This window comes from Uloborus diversus, chromosome 2, assembly GCF_026930045.1.
Source record: "Uloborus diversus isolate 005 chromosome 2, Udiv.v.3.1, whole genome shotgun sequence".
Lineage (NCBI taxonomy): Eukaryota > Metazoa > Arthropoda > Arachnida > Araneae > Uloboridae > Uloborus > Uloborus diversus.
The window spans coordinates 175,490,429-175,514,624 of record NC_072732.1 but is presented as its reverse complement, the minus strand read 5'-3'; the positions used below and the strand labels follow the sequence as shown (position 1 = coordinate 175,514,624).

The window sequence follows — 24,196 nt, the reverse complement described above, 5'->3', positions numbered from 1 at the left end:
AAGAATTTTAAAGTTTTGTTGCTTAAATGCAAAGGATGTTAATTTCAGTAAATTTTTCTGCTGATCAAAAATTTGAATATTGACATCATTAAAATTTGAAATAACAACGTCAAAAATTAGATCGAAGCATTCTTTTTTTCTCCCTTGCTTTTTGATAAAATATATCTAAAAGCTATAAAATATCTTTTAGGTTCAAACTACACTATATACTGTTAATTTATGGCTGTTGCATTGTGAAAAAATACCAAAAAACTAACTTTATTATTTTTTTAAAAATTCCAACTTTCATCCTAATGCTCAAACTGAAGATGCCAACTTAGAATTTTTTAATTAGTTTTGCCCAATTGAGGATACCAAACTACAACTTTTGAGAGGTAACGCAATTCCAGAATAAAAAAAAATCTATTTTTTTCGAACCACCCTAATGTCTATTGTCTAAAAACAAAAGTTTTTACCTGAAAAAAACTCCATCAAATATCAACATTTGTTAATTAGAGCATATTTCAGGAAACAAGACATTGTATGTTTAAAATTTTTCTTCTTCAGTTGAAGTGTCCAAAATTTGCTTTGCCAAAAATTACTGCATACGAGTTTTCAGCTTTGCATTTATATTGTATAAATGTAACCTCAAATTTATTTTTTGTATTTTTAGTATAGCAAACAAAAAAACCACGAAAGAAGATCAAGCCGTGAGGAAGAGCCAAGAGAAAGAGATAGCAGAAAGTAATTATTTTACATAGAACTTAATAGTTGTTAGTTTTTAGTTAATGTCATTTCATTAGGTAATTTTGTTTTGCCTAACATAGTTCAATAAAAATAAATGCATAAACTTAGTTTCCCATTAAGAAAAATAAAATATATATATATATATATATAAAAAAGGGCAGAATTTGCATAAAATGATTTATATATGATAGTCAATCTCAGTGTACATTTTTGAAGTTCTTTCAATTTTTTTTGTTTAGTTACTTTATAATAGTCTTTCATAGAAAACATGAAATTATGTAAATATTTTTTTGTTTTTCCATCATATTCAGTAAACAACGGATTTATTTTTGTTAAATTTGATTGAAAAATGTAATTACATGTTGCGGTGTTGTACTGTACTATACATTATGTTCATAATACATAATCATGTTATTTGAATAAATGGCATACTATTTTCCTAAACATTATTTTCTTGAAAATCACCGCCAGCTCAGTCAACTCCAGCCGAGGACTGCAGTTTCGTGCTTATTAGCACTCATCAGCCCGGCATAGGAGTGACTGAGCTGGAGGTGGGAAACCTCTTAAGGAAGCCAAGAGTGTCAAACAAACTGGTAGCTAATACAGAATTAGCACTGACCACATTAGTGACCGAAACAATGGTTCGGTTAAACTCGAATATTGAAGGCAAAGCAGGTATATTCAGTAAGCTACCACCCTATAGCCAGGGCTAAGGCGGAAATACACGAAACTCACCGCCAGCTTAGTCAATTCCAGCCAAGGACTGCAGTTTCATGCTCATGTATTTCCGCCTTAGCCCTGGCTATAGGGCGGTAACTTACTGAATTATTTTCTTGGTTATTTTCAAAAACCTAAACAATTTGATAGTCTGAATCACCTATGGCCCCAATAAGCTCGGATTTGTGAGGTTCTACTGTATTTTATCAGAATTATCTACCTGTATAAACTCAAAAAAATAAATAAATAAATGAAATAAAATAATAATTATAATAATTACATCAAAAGCGCAGGTCTAAGTTTATGCAAAATGTCTAATCTTAGCCTTGTTGCTTATTAGGTACTTCTTTTTTAAAATTAACATTTTGAATTAATAAATTTTTCATACATGGAATGTTTAGCCTTTATAAAAAGTTAAATTTTAAATTTTGACCCATTTTTGCATTTTTGAAATGCTTGATTATATTCTTAAGCTCCTGTTGCAACATTTTTCCTTTTTTTTTCTTCTAGCAATTACAGAAAAGAAAGGGATAGTATTCAGGAACAAGATGATGGAATGGTAAGAATTTTAAAGTGTCGCTGCTTAAATGCAAAGGAAGTTAATTTCAGTAAAATTTTCTGCTAATCAAAAAAGGAATATTGACATCATTAAAATTTCAAATAATGTCAAATAGTCAATCGAATCATTCTTTTTTTCCCTCTTGCTTTTTGATAATATATATCTAAAAGCTAAAAATATCTTTTAGGTTCAAATTACACTATATACTGTTAATTTATGGCTGTTGCATTATGAAAAAATACCAAAAAACTAACTTTATTATTTTCTGAAAAATTCAACTTTCATCCTAATGGGCAAATTGAAGATGTCAACTTAGAATTTTTTAATAATTTTTCCCCCAATTGAGGATACCAAACTACAACTTTTGAGAGGTAACGCAATTCCGAAATGAAAAAATCGATTTTTTTTGAACCACCCTAATGTTTATTGTCTAAAAGCAAAAGCTTTTACCCGAAAAAACTCCATCAAATATCAACATTTGTTAATTAGAGCATATTTAATGAAACAAGAAATTGTATGTTTAAAATTTTTCTACTTCAGTTGAAGTGTACAAAATTTGCTTTGCCAAAAATTATTGCATAAGAGTTTTCAGCTTTGCATTTATATTGTATAAATGTTACCCCAAATTTGTTTTTTGTATTTTTAGTATAGCAAACAAAAAAACCACAAAAGAAGGTCAAGCTGCGAGGAAGAGCCAAGAGAAAGAGATAGCAGAAAGTAATTATTTTACATAGAGCTTAATAGTTGTTAATTTTTAGTTAATATCATTTCATTAGGTAATTTTATTTTGCCTAACATAGTTTCAATAAAAATAAATGCATATACTTAGTTTCCCATTAGGAAAAAGAAAAAAAAAAGATAGAAGCAGCATGAGATATTTTTTAAAGAGACAGCAATTTTACTGAACAAAATGATGCTAGTTGCTGAAAGAGGCATTATACTTTTTCAGTATTTTTTAGGCCAAAACTCAATGATACTAGTGAGCAATTGAAAGTGTACTTTGGATCCCTAGACTTGGAACATATTTTAGTAAAGTGGGTAAAGCGCCAGGTTAAATACCTGCCAACCCTTCCGGATTTTCTTGAAGTTTTACGGATTTTCACGTCCTTTTCCATTTTTTTAGGTTAGGGCAAAATCTTCCGGATTTTTCATTTTTTGTAGGAAAAAAATTGTATCTCCCCAATTTCGGCGCTAAGTTACTTGTACGTAATTCAGCACCGCGCTTTAGACCAAGTAGCCGAGGAGAGGTTGCCGTAGGAGAATCGCACAAGAAGACTTGAGGCAAGATTCTGACCTCACTTAGTGAAACAGCGCATGACTTCATCGGGATTCAATTGAAGCAAGTGTTGGGGCAGGCAACTAGGGGCAGGGTTTCCACGCCTTGTTTATTATCTTCTTCGCTCAGTTTATGCCGTTTTGCTTCGTTCTTTTTTTAAAGTTGAGTAAACCTTACTTCCAAACTTTTAAAGAAAGCAATATACAATTTATTTTCACAACACAAAAGTAAGTTCAATTGATATGAAATTCATAACTAATTTCATATTGTTAAATGTAAAGAGGGTAGGTGTCCTGTTTGATTTTTTTATTTTTTTGCGTTAAAATCTTCTGGATAAAAAAATGTATCTTCTGGATTTTTTTTCTTGGAGTTTGGCAGGTATTTCAGATCTTGATATTATGACAAGATCAGAAATTTAAATCTTCTCCTAATCCATCATGCTTTCTTCAAACGCCATGCTTAATGTATAATAAAACACCTCCAAATAAAGGACACTTTATTTAAGGGACATTCTTTCTGGTCCCAGTCCCTTTGAATAGGGACATCCTTGTATTTGCTTCTAATTAAGGAACACTCTATTTAAGGGACAGTCATAGGGAAAAAAATAAGTAAAAATGCATAATAAATAGTGAATTTGCTGGAATTCAAGTTTCACTTTTCCTCTGAAAATAAATTGAAGAAAGTTTATCATCAACATATATTAAGGAACTAGTGGTACCTGCACGACTTTGCCCGTAGTAGAAAATTAAAAAGTCTTTTGGTTCACCTGTATATTTCAAATGTATGGTGAATTTCTCGCCAATTGGCTTGCCCATGTAAAGGTTTTTAATTTATAATAACTTGTTAATTTACTCTTCCATCTTATGATAATTTTGCTTGGGAAAATGTTCTTAAAATTGGAATAAAAAAAGAACAAAATTGAATTTTTGAAAAATCGCTTCGAGGTTCACACCTCCATGCTGCAAACTAACTTTGAGCCAAATTTCGTGAAAATCGGCCGAATGGTATAAGCGCTATGCGCGTCACAGACAGACAGACAGAGATCCAGATATCCAGACCTAGAGACTTTCAGCTTTATTATTAGTGAAGAGGTACCTATATATTGTAAAGTCCTTCTGAAATTTACGTGCATGATTTGCCCTCTCTGAAATTTATTCAAGTAGGCTCAGGGGCAACAAAAAGTGCACAGCAATTAAGAAATTTCGTGTATAAAAATTGTAATTTGAACACTAATTGTAATTCACATTGTTTTGCATTTGAAAGTTACATGACATGAAGCAAATCCATGAAATGAACTACTTAAAAATAATTTCTTTATGCTACAAAATTATGCCATTACTAAATTTATTGTTAAATTTTAATTAATAAAATAATATAAACTTAAAAATGTCAATAAGAATGAATTTTTAGGGTTCGCGTTGAGCAGCATGGTCTTGCATTATCCTGTTCTCTTCACAAATTATGCCCTTCGATCCTTTTCTGATCCTTTTCTACCAAACATCAAAACACTTCCTTTGTTTCCAAATATTGCTCCAAAAATGATTTAATCACTCAATCTCAGTGTATTTTTTTGAAGTTTATTCAATTTGCTTTGTTTAGTTACTTTATAATAGTCCTTCACAGAAAACATGAAATTCTGTAAATATTTTTTTTTTTTTTTTTGTTTTTTTCCATCATATTCAGTAAACAATTAATTTATTTTTGTTAAATTTGATTAAAAAATGTAATTACATGTTGCAGTGTTGTACTGTACTATGCATTATGTTCATAATACATAATCGCTTTATTTGAATAAATGACTTACTATTTTCCTAAACATCATTTTCTTGGTTATTTTCAAAAATCCCAACAGTTTTATAGTCTGAATCACCTATGGTCCCAATTAGCTTGGATTTGTGAGGTTCTACTGTATTTTATCAGAATTATCTACATGTATAAACTCAAAAAAACAAATAGATGAAATAAAATAATAATTATAATCATTACATCAAAAGAGCAGGTTTAAGTTGATGCAAAATGTCTAATCTTAACCTTGTTACTTATTGCTTCTTTTTTAAAATTAATATTTTGAATTAATAAATTTTTCTTGCATAAAATGTTTAGCCTTTATGAAAAGTTAAGTTTCAAATTTTGACCTATTTTTGCATTTTTTGCAATGCTTGATTATATTCTTAAACTCCTGTTACAACATTTTTCCATGTTCTTTCTTCTAGAAATTACAGAAAAGAAACGGATAGTATTCAGGAACAAGATGATGCAAGGGTAAGAATTTTAAAGTTTTGTTGCTTACATGCAAAAGAAGTTTATTTGGTAAATTTTTATGCTGATCAAAAAATGTGAATATTGACATCATTAAAATTTGAAATAACGTCAAAGGTAGATCAAAGTATTCTTTTTTCCCCCCTTGCTTTTTGATAATATATATCTTGGGGCTTTTGTTGGACGTCTTATCATCTATGGTAAATTCCATGAAAATGTGACATAGTCATCCTTTTTTAAATTTAAACTAAATTAACCTTTTTTTTGTTTTAGTTGATAGAAAATAAGTCAAATTCTAAGATTGTAACAAAGTATGATATAGTAATTGTATAAATAATTATTTAGAACTTATACTCCAACTCTTAGGAGGTGGGTTACGTTGGACCGTGAAACACGTTAGATCGGTCTCAATTATTTTAATGCTATTAATATTTTTGTATTTTATTTTATGACCAACAAATAGCATCTATGGTCCTACAAATCCTATAAGGAAATCACATGGTATAATCATATTGAACAAATTTTATTCCAGAAAGTTATTTCAGTAGTCCTGAGTACTTTTAAGAAAACTACAACTTTTTTTTTTTTTTAATGGTTTTCATCAAAATTGCGGAAAAAAAATTAAACTCTTTTCTAAAAGTAAGTTTTTTTAGTTCACAATAATTGCCATTTTTTAAATTTTTTGTCAAAAAGAAAAAAAATATGACGTAACTTTTTCAGACAGTCCACTCTTTGTGGGGCACGTTGGACCAGACCAACTTACCCCACATATTAAACTTTTTTTTCTCTTAAATCCCAGCACATTTAACAATATTCTAATAGTTTTTACATTGCTTATTCATTTCATTTTATGTTACACATGTTTCAAAATAATAATAATAATAATAACTTAATGCAAAAAAAGCAGAGATATACACTCAGGAACACTGAAAATAGTGCCCCAAGAAGGAAGCATTGGATTGAAATGAAATTTAATGTACAGAATAATACAGATGAGAGATACCCTTGATCCCAAACTCTAGACAATTAAACTAATACAGGCTAAGAAATGAGATAAATACTGCGCTACTTTAATAGCACGTTGAACCTCCTTTTGCTGTAATACAAGCCGCAATATGGTCCGACATTGAGCTAATTTAACATCTGATGTTGTTCTGAGGCAGACAGACCCCTAAATTTTGAACAGCCACTTCTAAATCTTGCACAGAGTAGCACAACATCATGTGGCGTTTCAGCTGATCCCATACATGCTTTATAGGGGACAAGTCGGAGCAGTGGGCTGGCCATGGAAGAGTCTCAAAAGGACATAAGAAATCTTGAGCAGCTATAGCTGTATGCGGGCAGTCATTATCTTGCTGGAAAATTGCTCCTGGGAGACCATTTAGGATCGATCCTAGATGTGATTGCAGAATATTATTAACATATTGCTGGCCCGTTAAGGTTCCACGTACCACAACTGGATGGGGCTAGCTATCATATGCTATATCCTCCCAGACCACTATGCCCACTGTGCGGGCAGAGTGTCGTGTGATAGAATGGGTGGTGTGGTACCTTTCTTCAGGATGCCTCCTCATCCGTGCGCAGTACCCTCTGACCCCAAAACGAATCGAGATTCATCACTGAGCACCACCTTTTGCCTATCAGTGACATCCCAAATCGCTCTGGCTTTGCACCATTGCAGACACAGTTATCATGTTTTGGTGTTAAAGGGAGTACATGAAAAGGGCGTTTGGACTGCAGATTTATTTCCGCAAGACGTTTAGAAATGGTTCGGGGAACAACTACTACCCTTACATCTGCTTGTATGGTGAAACGAGTTACTGTGGGATCTACGAGCGTTTGCCACACGATCCTTCCATCATTTCTCCTCATGGTCTTCCTGGTCACTCCAGACCATTTTTTTGCACGTGGGTAACATCTCGTCCACTGCCTCCAACAATTTCTCAAATGTAATAAAAATTGGTTTCAAATCAACTTTTTTTTAGTGATTCTCCCCAAATCCGAAGATGAGTTCCCCTAATATTGTTTCTCAACTACAACAAGTAAATAGCCTTATTTTACTTGTTTGTTTTACTGGTTAAAAAAGCATTGATGATGTTTTTTTTTTTTTTTTTTGATAATACAGATTGATACTACAGAACCTTTATCAAAAAGAATGAAAATTGGAAATATTAATACACGAACTGGTGGAGCCTACATTCCACCCGCAAAACTGCGAATGATGCAGGAAAAAATACAGGACAAAAGCAGGTCAGTAAAAATGTTTGTTGCGATTTTTCCTGTCAGCAGTATCAGGGGTCTGGCCAGAGGATATTTGGGTCCGTTAACGGACCCTTCACAAAAATCCGATCAACCAAAACGGACCTTTCACAAAATCCCGATCAAACAAAACGGACCCTTCACAAAATTCTGATAAACAAGATCAGATCTTTCACAAATTGTTAATTGAAAGAGCAAATCTGAAAGCAAAACAATGCATGTTTCTGTGTAAAAACCGATAATTTTTGGAACCTTTTTTGAAGTCAAATTATAGGGATCAGCTTATACAAAATCGGCTAATTTTGAAAGAAAAAAATCGGCACTCTTGCGATGCTCCTGCAAGGGATAAATAATTGCTACTGCCAAATAAATATAATGGTTGTTTGTTTGTTTTATCACAGCTAATTAGCAGCGGTGTTGTTGTAAACTTTTCTGAAAAGGCATTGGTAAGCACTTTTCTCCCCACTCATGATTTAATAAACAATATCTGTGAAATGAACTTGGAACTGCAAAAGGATAGTAAGGGTGGGGAAAAAATATGATCGCTTCAGATAGGGTTACCAACTTCAAAATTATCACCACTTAGCATCTGGCGTTGAACCTTTATAATGACTTGATTGGAAAATATTCTCATTTTACTAGCTTGTCAATATTTGCGTTTTTACAGTGCAATGCGATGTTTAATTGTTATTTTGGGAGAAAATTATATGGGTTTTGATTTTTCAATGCTAACAAGGATGATTAACTTTAAATAAACTCTTTTAATTACCGTTTTTTTTTTTTTCTTTAGATGTCTACATTTTGAAAAATGCAATCCTTTAAATTAGAGACGTACCGAGTACTCGGTAACTACTCGGTACTCGGCCTACTCGGCCAATTTGCCAAGTACTCGGTACTCGGCCAAATTCTGATCTGATACTCGGCCAATACCGAGTAGTTGCAAAAAGTTTAATATTGTCCAAGACAGATACTAAAATTTATAAAAAAAAGAGCAAGCATTATATTCTGCAATCATTTGCAATTAAAATTTGTATGTCAAATTTAAATTTTAAGAATAATGAAATTTGTAATGCTTTAATGGAATAAATCTTTATTTTAATGTCCCCAAAGTTAATAAAACTTATTTATTAAAAATTATGCAAAATAGGTGAGTATAGAAAATATGGAATTTTTATATTAAAAATGGATTTTTGCTACAAACAAAAATTAGTTATAAAAAGTATAAAAATACCTTTGCTTAAAAAATAAAAGGAAATAAAACAACGTTAAAAGCACAGTGCAGGAACCTGCAGACACGTTTTTTGGCATTACAAATAATTCCTTTTTCAATGCACAAAATGGGAGCTCGTAGATTTAAAGGCATCCAACAAAAGTCGGATTTTTCTGTCGAATGTCTTTACATTATTTAGCTCACATGTTATGTACTGAAAAAGATGTTCCTTGTAGGGGGGGGGGGAAGAAACATGTGTCTGCAGTGTTCCTGCACATTTGTTTTATCTGCTTTAAAAATAATTTATGTTTGGCAGACTAGAACTATAATTGATTGGTATACAGTGAAATCCCTCCTGAAGGACACCCCTCTTATGCGGACAATTTTTAATTCCCCAGTTCCAATGCAAATAACAGTATTAAACCCCTGTCCTGCGGACACCTCTCTATTGCGGACAAAAAAAAATTGTCCTGTTAGTGTCTGCATTAGAGAGATTTTACTGTAATTTGTTTTAATTCCAACTTGATTAATTATACCTTTTATTTATTTATTTTTAATTTGAAAACTAATTTTTTTGTAAAATTTTTGACAAAAACAAAATTGTTTATATAATCTGTTTATATTAATTTAATTGTTTATATTATATGGATAAGGAGGTCTATACTACTATTCCAATAAGTTCAAAATTTTCATCAAATGTGTGTTGGTGGTTCTTCTTAAAATATAATTGGTACTTGGTAATTCGGTCGAGTAGTGAAAGGCCTAGTACTCGGTACTCGGCTACTCGGCCAAAATGCTACTCGGTACGTCTCTACTTTAAATCTGATATGAGAGTCATATTTTGTTCTTTTTTCGAGCTAACTTCGCTTTATTAGGATGCAAATAAATGAAAAGTCTCTTTATTTCTGTTAGAACTCTCATTTCAAGTTTTTAAAGCAAAATTCCATTTTCTGTTATGAGTCAAAAATTAAATTGCTGAATAGATGGTTTATTTTATTTCATTTATTTATTTATTTATTTTATTTATTTATTTATTTATTTTTTTTTTCCTTCAACTGTGTCCGCAGATGTTAATGAAATGTTTATCATAGGACTCTAAAATGCAATTTTAAAATAATTTTATCAAAAATATTTCTTTTACAAGTCGTTTTTATACTTTTGATGCTTTCACTTTGAGAATTGCGATCTCTTTGCATCTGCTATCGGAATCCGATTTTTCGAATTTTTGATGTTTATTACGCTTTGTTAAGAGGTAAACAATTAAAATAACTTTTTATTTTTATTAAAATCACGGAATTTATACGTTTTAAACGAAATTCTGTGCTTTTTAAGAGTGTCTTGGGTCACAAAGTTAAATGCTGAACCCTATTCTTAATTTTATTTATTTATTTATTTTTTTGTTACAATTATTTTAAATACTGGACAGAAATATTTGTAGTATAATTTAACAAAATGTAGGATGGTAGATAAATATTGATACTTGAGAGAGCGATGCCCCCACCCCCCTTCCGCCAAATATCAGAAAAACACTCCAGAATGATATTCTCGACATAGAAGAGGAAAACACTCAACTTTAAGTTTAATTGATGCAGTTTGTGCCATCTCTAAATTATAAAATTTCGTTTTAACAAAAGAATTCTTTTTTTTTTTGCAAAATTATTTTTCACAAAATTTATTCATTTTTCACAAAATTATTTAATTTTTCACAAAAAACGGACCCTGTGAAAAATCCTGGACAGACCCCTGAGTATATTTTACAAAGCTAAGAGCAAAAGTTTCTTTCACTGAAAAATTGACAGAAAACCTTTATTTGTGTTTCAGAAAAGTGAAAGAAAAAATTTGTAAAAGAAATAATATTTTCAAAAGTAATTTCACTAGTTTTTACCAATCAAGATACTCTTTAAATATCAAATCTTAATGGTATTGTGAAGAATTTTCAAATGTTCTATACGTATATTGATTTATTTATTGGGATTTTTAAAATCTGAAATTATTAACTGTGTTATAATAAATTATGTGTGTTAAATTAAAAGGGAAAAAAAGAAAATTTGCTGCTTTTTTTTCCTACTCTGAAAATTATTCAGTTTCAGTTGTATAAAACTACTGATTACTGCTTTTAAAACGCCAAAGTGCTGATTGTAATGACTAATGCTTTGGTACGGTAAACTTTTCAACTGTTATCCATTGATTTTATATTAATACATTTTGCTTCTCTTGAAACCGTCTAACTGTAAATGTATGATAAAACCGCGACAAACCATTTGATTGGATTGTTGATGTGGAAGCTTTTTTGCACATGAGAAACGGACAATTTGCATGGAATTTGGACTGATTTTTTCAGACACCTATTTGTTTTAATTTAAAGTGACTTTAATGTTTATAAATGGACTGAATATTGATCAACTGAATACCGGATTGGGTTCCCCAAAAAATTTCTTTCTAAAATCAATATGCATACCAGCTAAAGTTGTGCCAAATGACATTTTAAAGGTGTGGTAAAAATTTTAACCAAATATTTTAAGATTGACAGACCTCTCATGAGCATCCAATATAATTTTTTTGCCCCTTTTTTGACACAAAATATGCATGATGCAATAAATATTTAACATAAAAATATCTTTTTTGTTCACTAATTTGTACATCTAAAGCATAATAAATATTAAAATGTAATGTTTTTCACATTAAAAGCGATCAGTTCTAGTTAGCTTTAGTATTTTCAGAACTCTAAACCTCTTAATTTTAGCCACCATCGTATGTAGCAGAAAATGGTCGTATTGTTCCTGACTTACTATAGCTCTAAAGTTAAAATTGCATGCTAGCATTTTGCATACAAACTAAAGCTTACATTCGTTTTATTTTTGACTAGTTTTACCCGCATGGCTTTGCACGTAATAGAAAAATTAAAAGGTCTTTTGGTTCGCCTGTATATTTACAAATAATATATGGTGAATTTTTTTGCCAATTGGCTTGTACCCATGTTACAGTTCCACGTTATGGTAATTTCGTATCTTGCCAATTGGCTTGAGCCCATGTTACGGTTCCACATTATGATAATTTTGTAATTTACTGGTCCATCTTATGATAATTTTGTTCTTAAAATTGGAACAGAAAAAGAACCACATCGAATTTTCAAAAAATCACTTCGAGGTGCACACCCCATGCTACAAACTAACTTTGTGCCAAATTTCATGAAAATCGGCCAAATGGTCTAGACGCTATGCGCATCACAGAGATCCAGACATCCTCTGGACATCTAGACAGACTTTAAGTTTTATTATTAGTAAAGATTAAGTTTTAATTATTTTTTAATTTTTATTCTTACGTTTCATTTTAACTTATAGCTAAGTTTCTAAATTCAGAATGAGTTTCCAAAGCATCTCCTATTTTTGGGAGATAGGCATTACATACTAGAAATCCTGGCTACTAATGTGTTTGAACTATTCTATCCATCATCAGGACCACAAATTGCCATTTTTGCTCGATTAAAATATTTTTGTCCTTTTATAAGCCAAGAAAACTGAATCAAGCAATAAACACACTCCTGATTATGTTTCAATAGAAAATAAAAAGCAGTGGTTATAGAATAAACAAAATCATGTTGTACAATTCCTTAGGCAACAACTAAAAGAGGAAATCCAACTTCGTCGTGATTATTTAGTTTTTAAAGCTATCATTGACAGGGTTGGTATAAAAACCAGTTTTTTTTTTCTAAAAAACCTTTTTTTTTAACCAGACTTTTTTGGTTTAAACCAGGTTTATTTGGTTTTTATTACTATTTGAAAGAAAAACTATTTTATTTTAGAAAAATCATGAAAATTTTATGCATTGAATGTTAAGGAATGTTTAATATTCATATTAGTACCTAATTTCTTTGTAATCAATTAGACAATTGAGAGTAAAATCTTGTAATTTCATTTCCTCATACTTAGAGATTTCTGTAGGAAAATATTGTTTGAAAAGCTTTAAACTATTATAAAAAATACAATATGTAAATGAGTATTGATATAAGTAAACAAAGAAATAATTTACTGTGTCAGTTCAGACATTATTAATTATAAAGAACCATGAATAAAATTCTTGCAAATTAATTACCCTACATACATAAGACTTCTTTTATTATATTGGGATCTAAAAAGTTCTTTGAAAGGTAAAAATTTGGCATTAAATTTTTTTTATAAGAGCACAGAGTTACATAAATGTTTTCTGTTTTCATAATATTATACATTTGCTTTTCTTGTCCTGACTGCATTGTCTATCGAGGATGCAAAAAGTGTGTGTGTAGAAGTGCAATTTTATTCCTACTAAGTTCTTATACTTCCTTAGTTTTTTTTTTTCTTTTGTCATTTAAATATTCTAATGTTAAGATATTTTTACACTATGCATCACTTTAATGGTGCATAATCTATCTCAATAAATCTTAAGTAATCAAGCAAATTGGGTAGTATATGAAGTTTTGGTTGAAATATGCTTTTTGGACTATTTTGAAATGCAAAAGACTGAAAAAGAATGACAGTTAAAAAATTATAAAAGAGCTACTTGGATTTTTTTCCATGCAATTTTAGAAAAACTTAGTTGATCTGCCTTGTATTTTTATGTACCTAATAGGAAAGCTGCACATATATATATGTATATAAAAAAATTATTTAGCAAACCTGCATTACCTTAAAAATTATAAGTTTCTAAATTTATTAAATCTGTAATTTATCTATAAAGCTTTGCTAGTTACTTTGCATTAATTCGATTTTACTCTTTGCAATTATATGTAAAGTTTGTGGAAACATTTTGGGAAAAACAATGACGTTTATAAAAAAAAAAAAATTTTTTTGAAAAAACCACGTGGTTTAAAAAAAAAAAAACAACGCTTGGTTTAAACCAATGTGGTTTAAACCAAACAACCCTGATCACTGATCTCTTAGTGAGGCTGATCACATTCTTTGTTGTACGTTTAGTTCACCTGGTGCTTTTCACCGGGCAAGATGGATGGCAAAAGACATTTACTTCTTGAAGATTTTGTGCTTTCGCAAGGAATTCAGGCTAGCATCATATGAGATCAAAGCATTAAAAAGAATGTCTGCTCATGGCAACAAATCCAAAAATTTGGCTCAATACCCCCAGTAGCTGTAATGAACCACATAAAGACTTACATCTTCTGCAAATACCAGAACTATAAAGAAACTAATGGGGTCATTCCATACAGATCCAACGGATGAGTTCGCTTGACCATCTTTAATTTTTTTGAAACTCATATCCCAAAAAGATGCATATGAATGATGTTTAAAACCACTTCTTTTATTTTTTCTCTAACCTTAACCCTTGATTTTTTAGAGGTCGTCGAAAGTGATTTTCGCAGTCAAAAAAGGGACTTTTAGACCTTTGCATTTTGGCCAAAATCTATTTGAATTACATTTATGGCAGTTAATTTTACGCTTTGATGTTAAAGTGCATAAGATGATAGTCTCACATGCTGAGTTACGTTGCTGTAGCTTAATAATTAAAATAATGGCAGCAGGCCAAAGTTCAAGGTCAAATGTAAAATTTTTACTCATTTCAAAGGGTCATAACTCGCTTAGGGGATAAAAACACAAAGTGAAATATGGCAAAAACTAAACACTGGAGTCACACTAATGAGAAAATATAGCTGTAATTGTGTGTTTGTTTACCCTTTATAAATTACAGCCCCTCAAAGATCAGAAAATTGAGAAAAATTACATTTTTAGTCCCCTGTAAACTAAAAGGGGATGGAATTAAAAATAAAATTTCTTGGCCAATTGAATATTCCATTCAAGTACTATACATGTTATATATATTGTTTTATGTATTTGGTTTTTAAAAAAGATACAGGTCTTTGAAATTGAGCAATTTTGCTAGTTAATTCACACTCTAAAACAGAAATAAAAAGTGTGAAAACTTCGTTGCACTTTCTTAAATTACCTATAGTGTGCTCTATGTAATATATTACACTGGAAAAAGATATTTTAAGTATAAAAATAATTATTTTATTTTGATAACTTAGAAATATTTGGACATAAATGAGTAGTTCATACATGATTTACAGCTTAAGTAGTTAATTTATAGACTATCTACACACACAAATTTTCAATACATACAAACATTTGCTCTGTACATTAAGTTATGTAACTTGCCTAAACACATGCAAAAGCATTATCTACATAGTTGAAAGGAAAAAAAGGTGCGTTTTTCATTTCTTGTTTGAGTGTAGTTTTAAAAAAATGAACTCACACAGAAGTACTATAGTTCTGGTGGTGACAGAGCATGTGGGGTACTGAAATACTTTACTCAAATACACAACAAAAATAGAAAGAACTTTCATAATTTATGTAATCAAGAAACGGATGTCAACTTGAGAGCTGAATGGTATTTCTATGCAATATCACACGGTAATGGACATTGTAGCAGAATCAGAAGAACCGTAAAAAGAATTGATACTACTAAGACTATCTTGCAAAGAACTACTAGAAGTCACATTTTAATTCATACAGAAATGTATACCTTCTGCATTTTTGCTACTAAACATTGCATGTATCCTTGTGAGCATTCAGTATATTGAACTAGCTGAAAAAATGCTGCAAGAAATGTTTAAATCTGCAAATAAAATTCCCAATACAACATTTAATCACTGCTTTATGCCACTGTATTTAAATATTATCACTGTAAAATTATTGTCTCCTAGTAATAGGTATGAAGAATGGTGTGTTACTAAAAAGACTATCAAAAGAAAATGCCCATTATTGTCAGAAAAGTTATTACATAGCTTGTGTTGATCACTAAATTTAGAACCCCTGTCACTGTCTTGCTCATAGTACATTTTCAAAGTATCAAATTATGAATGTGCCTTGGTAAAGCATTCCAAAACGCCATATACTTGAGTCACCATTACAACTTACTAGGTGACTACTAGGTGAATTCATTTTTTCAATACTACACTCAAACAAGAAATAAAAAACGCACTTTTTAAAATTTAAATTTTGTATATATAATGTTTTTGCATATATTTAAGGCAATTTAGATATGTTAATGTACAGAGCATATGTTAGTGTATATTGAAAATTTGTGTGTGTAGATAGTCTATAAATTAACTACTTAAGCTGTCATCAAGTATGAACTACTAATTCATACCCAAAATATTTTTAAGTTATCAAATTAAAATAGTTTTTTTTCATACTTGAAATATGTTTTTTCGGTGTAATATATTATATAGGCCATTTAAGAAAGTGCAATGAAGTTTTCACACTTTTTATTTCTGTTTTAGAGTGAATTAACTAGCAAAATTGCTCAATTTCAAGGACCTGTATCTTTTTTAAAAACCAAATACACAAAACAATATATATATAACATGTATAGTACTTGAATGGAATATTCAATTGGCCAAGAAATTTTATTTTTAATTCCATCCCCTTTTGGTTTACAGGGGTCTAAAAATATCCTTTTTCTCAATTTTCTGATTTTTGAGGGGCTGTAATTTATAAAGGGTAAAGAAACACACAATTACAGCTATATTTTCTATTTAGTGTTACTCCAGTGATTAGTTTTTGCCATATTTCACTTTTTGTTTTTATACCCTAAGCGAGTTATGACCCTTTGAAATGAGTAAAAATTTTACATTTGATCTTGAACTTTGGCCTACTGCCATTATTTTAATTATTAAGCTACAGTCAATTAACTCAGCATGTGAGACTATCATTTTATGCACTTTAACATCAAAGCGTAAAATTAACTGCCATAAATGTAATTCAAATAGATTTTGGCCAAAATGCAAAGGTCTAAAAGTCCCATTTTTGATTGCGAAAATCACTTTCGACGACCTCTAAAAAATCAAGGGTTAAGGTTAGAGAAAAAATAAAAGTGGTTTTAAACATCATTCATATGCATCTTTTTTGGGATATGAGTTTCAAAAAAATTAAAAATGGTCGAGCGAACTCATCCATTGGATCTGTATGGAATGACCCAATAGTGAAGTGACTCCTATAGCATTTAAAAAATTTAAAGGACAACTTTTGGTATCCAAGTGTGGATTTAGTTTGGTATCTAAGTTGGATTAGGTTTTTTCTCAGATCTCGTGCCTCCAAAGAAAAAAGCTGCCATGGATAAAGCTTTACAGCAACCAAAATCTGGAAAAGATTTTAGATATTTATTCTTTTCGGAGTGACGGCCATTGTTAGATTTTGTTACAGAAAAGACTCGGAATCTGTTTACTGTAATGAAATTTTATACTAATTTCATACCTGAGCAAAAAGAAATGAATGACACCCAAGTTGAGGATGTAGTGTCGGCATTGAAAGTAGTAAATGATTATGCTGAGTGAGCAATTAAATTAGCAAGAGATTTTAATTTGAAACTTACTAATGATGAAGAACAGCATCGACTCGTTCTTCAAATGGCGGAAATCAAACTAAAAATTGGTGGAATTTCCATTAACAATTTTTTAAAGTAATTTCAGCAAAAAAAAAAGAAAAAAGGATTTAAAATTTTAATTATTGCACATTATTAAAAGAAAAGTATAAGAGAAAGTGTTTTTGTGTTGTGTAAATTTTATAAAACTTAGAGAAACAAAATATTTCTCAATAAATTAGGTTTTAAAAACTTTTAAATGTGTTGAGCTGTCACATAATACTCTTCAAATGGTTTAAAATTTTGCAAGACAGTTATTTGCTTAAAATGTCACAATTATCCATGGAATGTGAGTTGAAATTCCAAAAAAAATTTTCCCCATACAACTTTGGGACAGTCTACTCTGTATTGCCTATACTTGGAGCTCAAACACTCTTTTAGTTTGAAGTTTTATTTTCTGGTCTTTCGGACATATTTATTGAATCCTCCTTGGCTGATGAGCTCTAGATTAAACCTTTCAACTTTTTCTATTAATTTTGCTGCTTGTATTTTTTTTCTTCTCATCATTATTTTTCTTTAAAAAGTTTAAAACTTGTTATTTGGCTTGCATACTTTATATACTTACTTGGCTTTTTAGTTTTGCTGTGTTGCGCATCTATGGGCTTTTGGTATGGTCTTTTCAATATTCTTCACTTGTATTATAATTATATATATATATAAAAAATATGCAAGCCAAATTCCAAATATTAAACAAATTATATAAAAATAATGATGATAAAAAGGAAAATTGCAAATAGCTATTAAATAGGAAAAGATAAAGTTTGAATCCAGAGCTCATCAACCATGGAGGATTCATTAAATATGGTCAAAAGACCAAAATTTTTTTAAACTATGAACATGCAATATAGAGTAACATCAGGCAAATGCACCACATGCTAAACTAAAAACAATAAACAAGAGCTTGTTTATTTGTGAGTTTGAGCTCATAAGACTTTGAGTAGCATGCATATAAACTCGTGAAAAAACGCTCTTTAATGCTGAAATCATCATTTTTGACACCGTTTAATTAATATGATTAGATCTCATGGTTTTCTGACATGAGACTAAAACTTCACCACGTACAGCATAATTATAACTCTTGCTCAAAGTTATTGACTCAGGCGTTATAGCGTAATTGTCCTAAAACTTTGATTCTTGTTGTTTCAAATTATCAACTTTGACACGGGGCAATTAAAAAAGTTGATTAGTTGCCATGGGTTTCGAATCTGGACCTTAAACTATAACACTCGGACTTTAACTACTGCTGTGTCTCAAAGTATTGACTCATCTGGATCAAAGTTATTAACCTCTAAACTTGACCATTTTTAAAAAATCATCGACTTTGAGACCGTTTAAGTACTAGAGCCAAGAGAAACGAAAGCTTCTCTTTTATGTTTTTCTTAGTACTATACTGTGGTGAGTAGTAAATCATATACTTATTTCCGAGGGTTACTAACGGCTTTAGCAAATATCCGGGCCCAAACAAGGCAAAAAAAGTTTAAAAAATTGTATTTTCAATTGACCTTTGCCCTCTAAGCCATGAGTGAGTCACCAAATATTTATATTAGAATGTACCTAGTATCAAGTAGTGTAATTATTTAAAAGAATTGGCTTGATTCACTCATTGCTTTTGAAGCAAAGCAATCATATATTGTGCTCTTTTTTCTCACGACCCTAAACTTTGAACTCCCTTCGAGGGCCAACATATATATATATATATATATATATATATATATATATATATATATATATATATATATATATAAAATTCTATTTTCATAACTGAAAAATACAATCAAGTTAGGAAATTAATAAGCTCTTGAATCAGTTTTTTTCATTTGTATGTCGATGTTTGGTATCTGAAATAGAGATTTTCTTCCTTAAAATAATTTTCTCTGCCTTTGGAAAAGAAGTTATGTGTATGCTATATTTTTGTAATTTCAACATAAATATTTGTCATTTAATTGTTGTATTTAAATATAAAAATTACTGTTCTACAATGCTTAGATATATTAAAATATTTTTTAAACTCTTCTGTAGCTTTAAATGCCATTTTCTGTGTCTAAAAGTGAAGTCATTGTTGAAAATATATCGCATACATTAGTATATTTTTTAATTGAAAAACTTGAAGATGATTGTTACCTTTTTCTATCATGTTTTTCTAGTGAGGAGTATCAGAGAATCGCTTGGGAAGCTCTAAAGAAAAGCATAGTTGGAATGACGAATAAAGTGAATAGTTCTAACATAACAGAAATTGTTCCAGAGCTTTTTAAAGAAAATATCATTCGAGGAAGGTAAAGTGAAAATTTGCTCATTGACTTTTTAACTTTGATTGTCATGTTTAAAAACCGAGTACATTTTTAAATTTTGAGGTTGATAATAGTTATTTAATAATTAAAAAAAAGGGGAAAATTAAAGAGTAAAACTTACAAAAAATATTCTTTTTCTTTTATCAAACAATTGATAAAATAATTTTTCTGGGAAACATAAAATATCTTGAAAATGTAAAGAAGATTTGTTTTGTCACTTTCGGGATAAAATTGTTTAAAGTTTAAATTCCACTCTCTTAGAATGTATTTAAATCTACATTATTAAAAATGGCACTGATGATGCGGTACATTTCGGATGATTTTTTTTTTTTTTTCATTTTTCTCCTTTTTAAAATTAATGTTTAAAAAAGGAGTAAAAGCTTTGGATGTTGATCTATTGTTTTCATGATAATACTGGTGTAGAACTGTAAAAGGACCACTGCATGAGTGTACTTACTAATTGACAAAGTCCTATGTATAAACATAAAGATTTCAGTAAAATTGTAATGAAGAATTAAACGGAAAATGAATTTAAATACAATAAAATATATTGACAATTGCATCTTAAGAAGTGCCATACCAAAAGGTTTTTGGAGATGTTGACAAGTTTACGAGTTCAACATTTGAATGTTGCAGAAAATCCTTTTTTAGTAAAACTAAATTATATTTCTGCGAAAATTTTGTCGACTCCTAAATGCTGCTAAACTAATATCCTTCTAAAAGTCTTTTAATCGTGGAGGAAAATTCTCTTAACCCTGGAGAACAAGTTCTTTCTAAGCAAACATTAAGACGCACTGGGGTCATTGAATGCAATGACCCCAGATCAAAATCCAGTCCTGATGCCTATAAAAACATTATTTACCTACTTGTTTACTGTTAAAACCATTGCCTTTAACTGTTAGTTTGGACTCTACAAAAATATATTTGTTGCTCTAATTACCTTTCAGAAAGAATTCTTGTATTACTGTAAATGTCTGAAAATGAAAACACTTTTGTCTTTTTCTTTCAGAGGCGTCTTAGCTAGAGCAATAATTCAGGCTCAGTCGGCTTCACCTATTTTCACCCGTGTATATGCTGCTCTTGTTGCTGTCATAAATACAAAAGTATGTTGAAAACCTTTTTAATAATTTACTTTTTGTGACATTTTATTGTTTTGAATGTTAAAAAAACATACACATACTGCAATTTACTGGTGCAATTTGCAAGGAAAAATTTGGCTATTATTTTGCTCGGATTTGGTGGTGCTATGGATTTGGAGCTAGGTGGACGAGCTTGACATTGTTCAATAAGTAAAACGATTCAGTTTCTCTTTTTTCATTTTATTATCTGATCCATGTAACCAGTCTGTAAATAAAAAGCCATGGTCTTGGATAGTTTCTAATAACTAATGGGGTTGTTTCCATCAGTCAAAAGTACTACTTTTAGTCACTGAAGTTGATAGAATGACCAAAACAAAATTAACTTAGAGCAATAAAAAACTTTTATTTTCAAAACGTTTCAATTTTAGTTAATTTTTTAAAATGTCCGATTTTTCAAATAAGGCATTGTTCTTGATGACGTCACAAATGATGAACTTTGGTGCATTACTCCACTGGCGCACTGAATGCTTACGCTTGCTGTCTACCCCGTTTCCAGATTATTATTATTAAGAAGCAAGTCAAATATTGCGCTGTACCCTTGCTATCAACCATATCCTTGCCAGTACATATAAGTAAAGATGCAAATTAAATATTGTGCTCTACTCTAATGGCATCAGTGAATGGCATTTCATTGCTTGTGATGTCATGTCCAGAAGCATAAAAAAGAAATTGAATCTGTGCACTGATTAAAATAATTGTTTAAAAATATTAAACATTGTCAAATTATTTTTTAAATGGTCAAATTCTATGTTTTAACCATGCTCTTTCAAAAACAAAACACTTTTAAAATTTTGGAAAGGACCCCTTTGCTTTGCTGGCAATGTTTTGATTAATGTGTGTCCTACATTTTCCTGTTTTTAATAAGTACACTTTGTTAATACTTTATTTCTATCCCCCTTCCACTTTGCATAATTTCAGTCAGGTTGCAATTTTAATTGATTGTATTTTTGTTTGGATAGTGAATATTAAATGTAATGTGGTTATGTAAAAATTGAAAGTTTCATGATAAGCAACCTTTTTGAAAATAATGTGATAAATGAATTGGATGTACTAGCTCACTGTTACACTCACGAAACACAATTTTACTTTAGCCTTTTTTATGTCTTCTCCTTAAAAAATAATGAAAAGTTTCTATTTTGGGGAAAATATATTTCTTTTTTATTGCTAAATTTTTCTTTTTTATTGCAGTTTCCTGAAATTGGAGAATTAATTTTAAAACGGCTTATTATTCAATACAAAAGGGGATACCGCCGCAATAATAAAACCTTGTGTATGACAGCTGCAAAATTTATTGCACATTTGCTAAACCAGGAAGTGGTAAGTTATATCAAGTTTTGAGATCTGTAGTAGTTTTTGTGATTCATTTTAACAAAAATTCTGTATAATTTTACGTATACTCTTTAAAAGCAAGTATTGACTAAAAAAGGAGTATTTGATTATACAGTTAACTCCCGATTATCGGCGGTTGGAATTTAAATGTATGTGTGAATGTTATTCATATTTTTATGCTATTGCATATTGCTTTTTTTTATAGTATTGTATTTTACCTATTCTTCGGAATATCAACGGTTTTCGCATATCTGCGGTTACCATGCCACCCTTTTCTGTGGATAATCGGGAGTTTAATGTATTAGTGTTCTGAGAAATTTAAATGCAAATCTTTATAATACCTTTTTAATTTTCAGTATTTCAAATGAAATTTTTTTGTCAAAAATTTCCTTATTTTCTGTTAAAGGCTCATGAAGTACTTATGTTAGAAATATTGACTCATCTCTTGGAAAATCCAACAGAGGATTCAATTGAAATAGCTGTTGCCACTTTAAAAGAATGTGGGTTGAAGCTGACAAAACTTACACCAACTGGAATGAGAGGTTTGTAATTTATTATTACTATTGTGAGTCCCCCTTTTGTTTCAGTTTTTAAAATGTGGGCACACTATTTCACACCTTTGGGGGAAAATAAGGTGACATATGCATATCTGAAGGCAGGTTAGGTGTGTGTCCATCATTGTGGGAGATTGATAAAGACTAGTTTTCCAAAAGTTTCTTGAAATTTTTTAGTTGCTTACAAGTGGAACAGGAGCATTCCTAGGTCATTTGAGTGATCAGAAACTATTTTTAGCTCATTTGAACAGTTAAGAAATAGATATTCTCATGGGCACTCAGATTGCACTAATGATAGAGACATTAATAATTAATTTTTGCAGCTAAAAGTTATGCTATATTTAAAATTTGTTTCAGAAAAACTAAGAATCTATAGCAGGGAAGTTTCTTTTCAAATTTTAATGTGAACTAATTTCCAAATAGGAAAAATAATGTTAAAGGTATAATTTTTCTAATTTTTTAAAAAGAATTTTTTTTTTGTTTTCCTATTTAAATATATTTTTACATGATATTCTTAATGTACTGTACACAGATGTAAATGTTTTCTATTGCTGCTGTTATTGTTTTTTGCATTTTTGAAAAGGACCTCTAAGAGTTACCAAACTTCCATAAAACAACCACTTTTCCAGGAACGAAGAGTGGTCGCTCCAGAGAAGTTTCAGTGTATCGCCTATAAGCTGACTGTTTGATGTAAACAGGCTGATTGTAAAAGTTAATTCTATGTGGATGCACAAATGTGTGTTTACAATAGCCACATAGGAAATGCAATGGTTTTTACCAAACAACTTATTGTTATTAATTTATTCTGTAGTTTTCTTATTTTAATAGCATTGAAAAGTAATTAGTATGTTTGTTTTAGCTATTACTGACAGAGTTCGAAGTCTTCTTCATGAAGGAAGTGTGGATGTTCGTGTCCGTTATATGATTGAAGTATTTTTTGCTGTTGAAAAAGATGGTTTTAAGGTAACTGCTTGAATTTTCCAGATTGAATGGATGTTTGCTTTTTAAATGAATGCATGTTTGTGTTCAGAGGTGGTCCTTTCATAGGTTATGTAGCCTCAGCCACAAAGTTAGAATTAAGGTATTTCATTCCAGTAATAGACTCAAGTAAAACTGCATTCCTGTGCTTTTCCTAAACCCTTGCTTCAAGCCCCCTCCCCCAAACACACAAATATTCAAAATATAAGGTTAGTATTGTAACCTCCCTTCAGGCCAAGAAGAAATTCCTCTGCTACAATGTACAGAAGTGATTACAATTGTTTTGAAGGATACCATGAGCAAAAAAAGTTATTGCCCCTCCCCCATTGCTTTACAATATTTTGTCAAATTTGACAACAAAAAGTTTGACAGTTGAATTGGCTATATATCGCCAAATTTGGCTCAAACCTGGGTGATAATTGATGATTTTTATCATTTTATACCTCTGCCACATTTAGGTTTAAAGGAGTTAGGCAGGTTGGAATGCCTTCCT

The 24,196-nt window shown here is 30.4% G+C and overlaps 1 protein-coding gene across 1 annotated transcript in view; it reads left to right on the top strand.

The window, feature by feature from the left end:
• The window catches only part of LOC129216671 (pre-mRNA-splicing factor CWC22 homolog), a 106,087-nt gene that overhangs the window by 62,440 nt on the left and 19,451 nt on the right, over positions 1–24,196 (top strand). The window contains exons 11-20 of the mRNA XM_054850887.1: positions 653–723; positions 1,954–2,002; positions 2,649–2,719; positions 5,492–5,540; positions 7,663–7,787; positions 19,560–19,688; positions 20,713–20,806; positions 22,031–22,159; positions 22,578–22,713; positions 23,585–23,688. Coding sequence (XP_054706862.1) covers positions 653–723; positions 1,954–2,002; positions 2,649–2,719; positions 5,492–5,540; positions 7,663–7,787; positions 19,560–19,688; positions 20,713–20,806; positions 22,031–22,159; positions 22,578–22,713; positions 23,585–23,688 — 957 coding nt within the window. The remainder of the gene's footprint in view (positions 1–652; positions 724–1,953; positions 2,003–2,648; positions 2,720–5,491; positions 5,541–7,662; positions 7,788–19,559; positions 19,689–20,712; positions 20,807–22,030; positions 22,160–22,577; positions 22,714–23,584; positions 23,689–24,196) is intronic.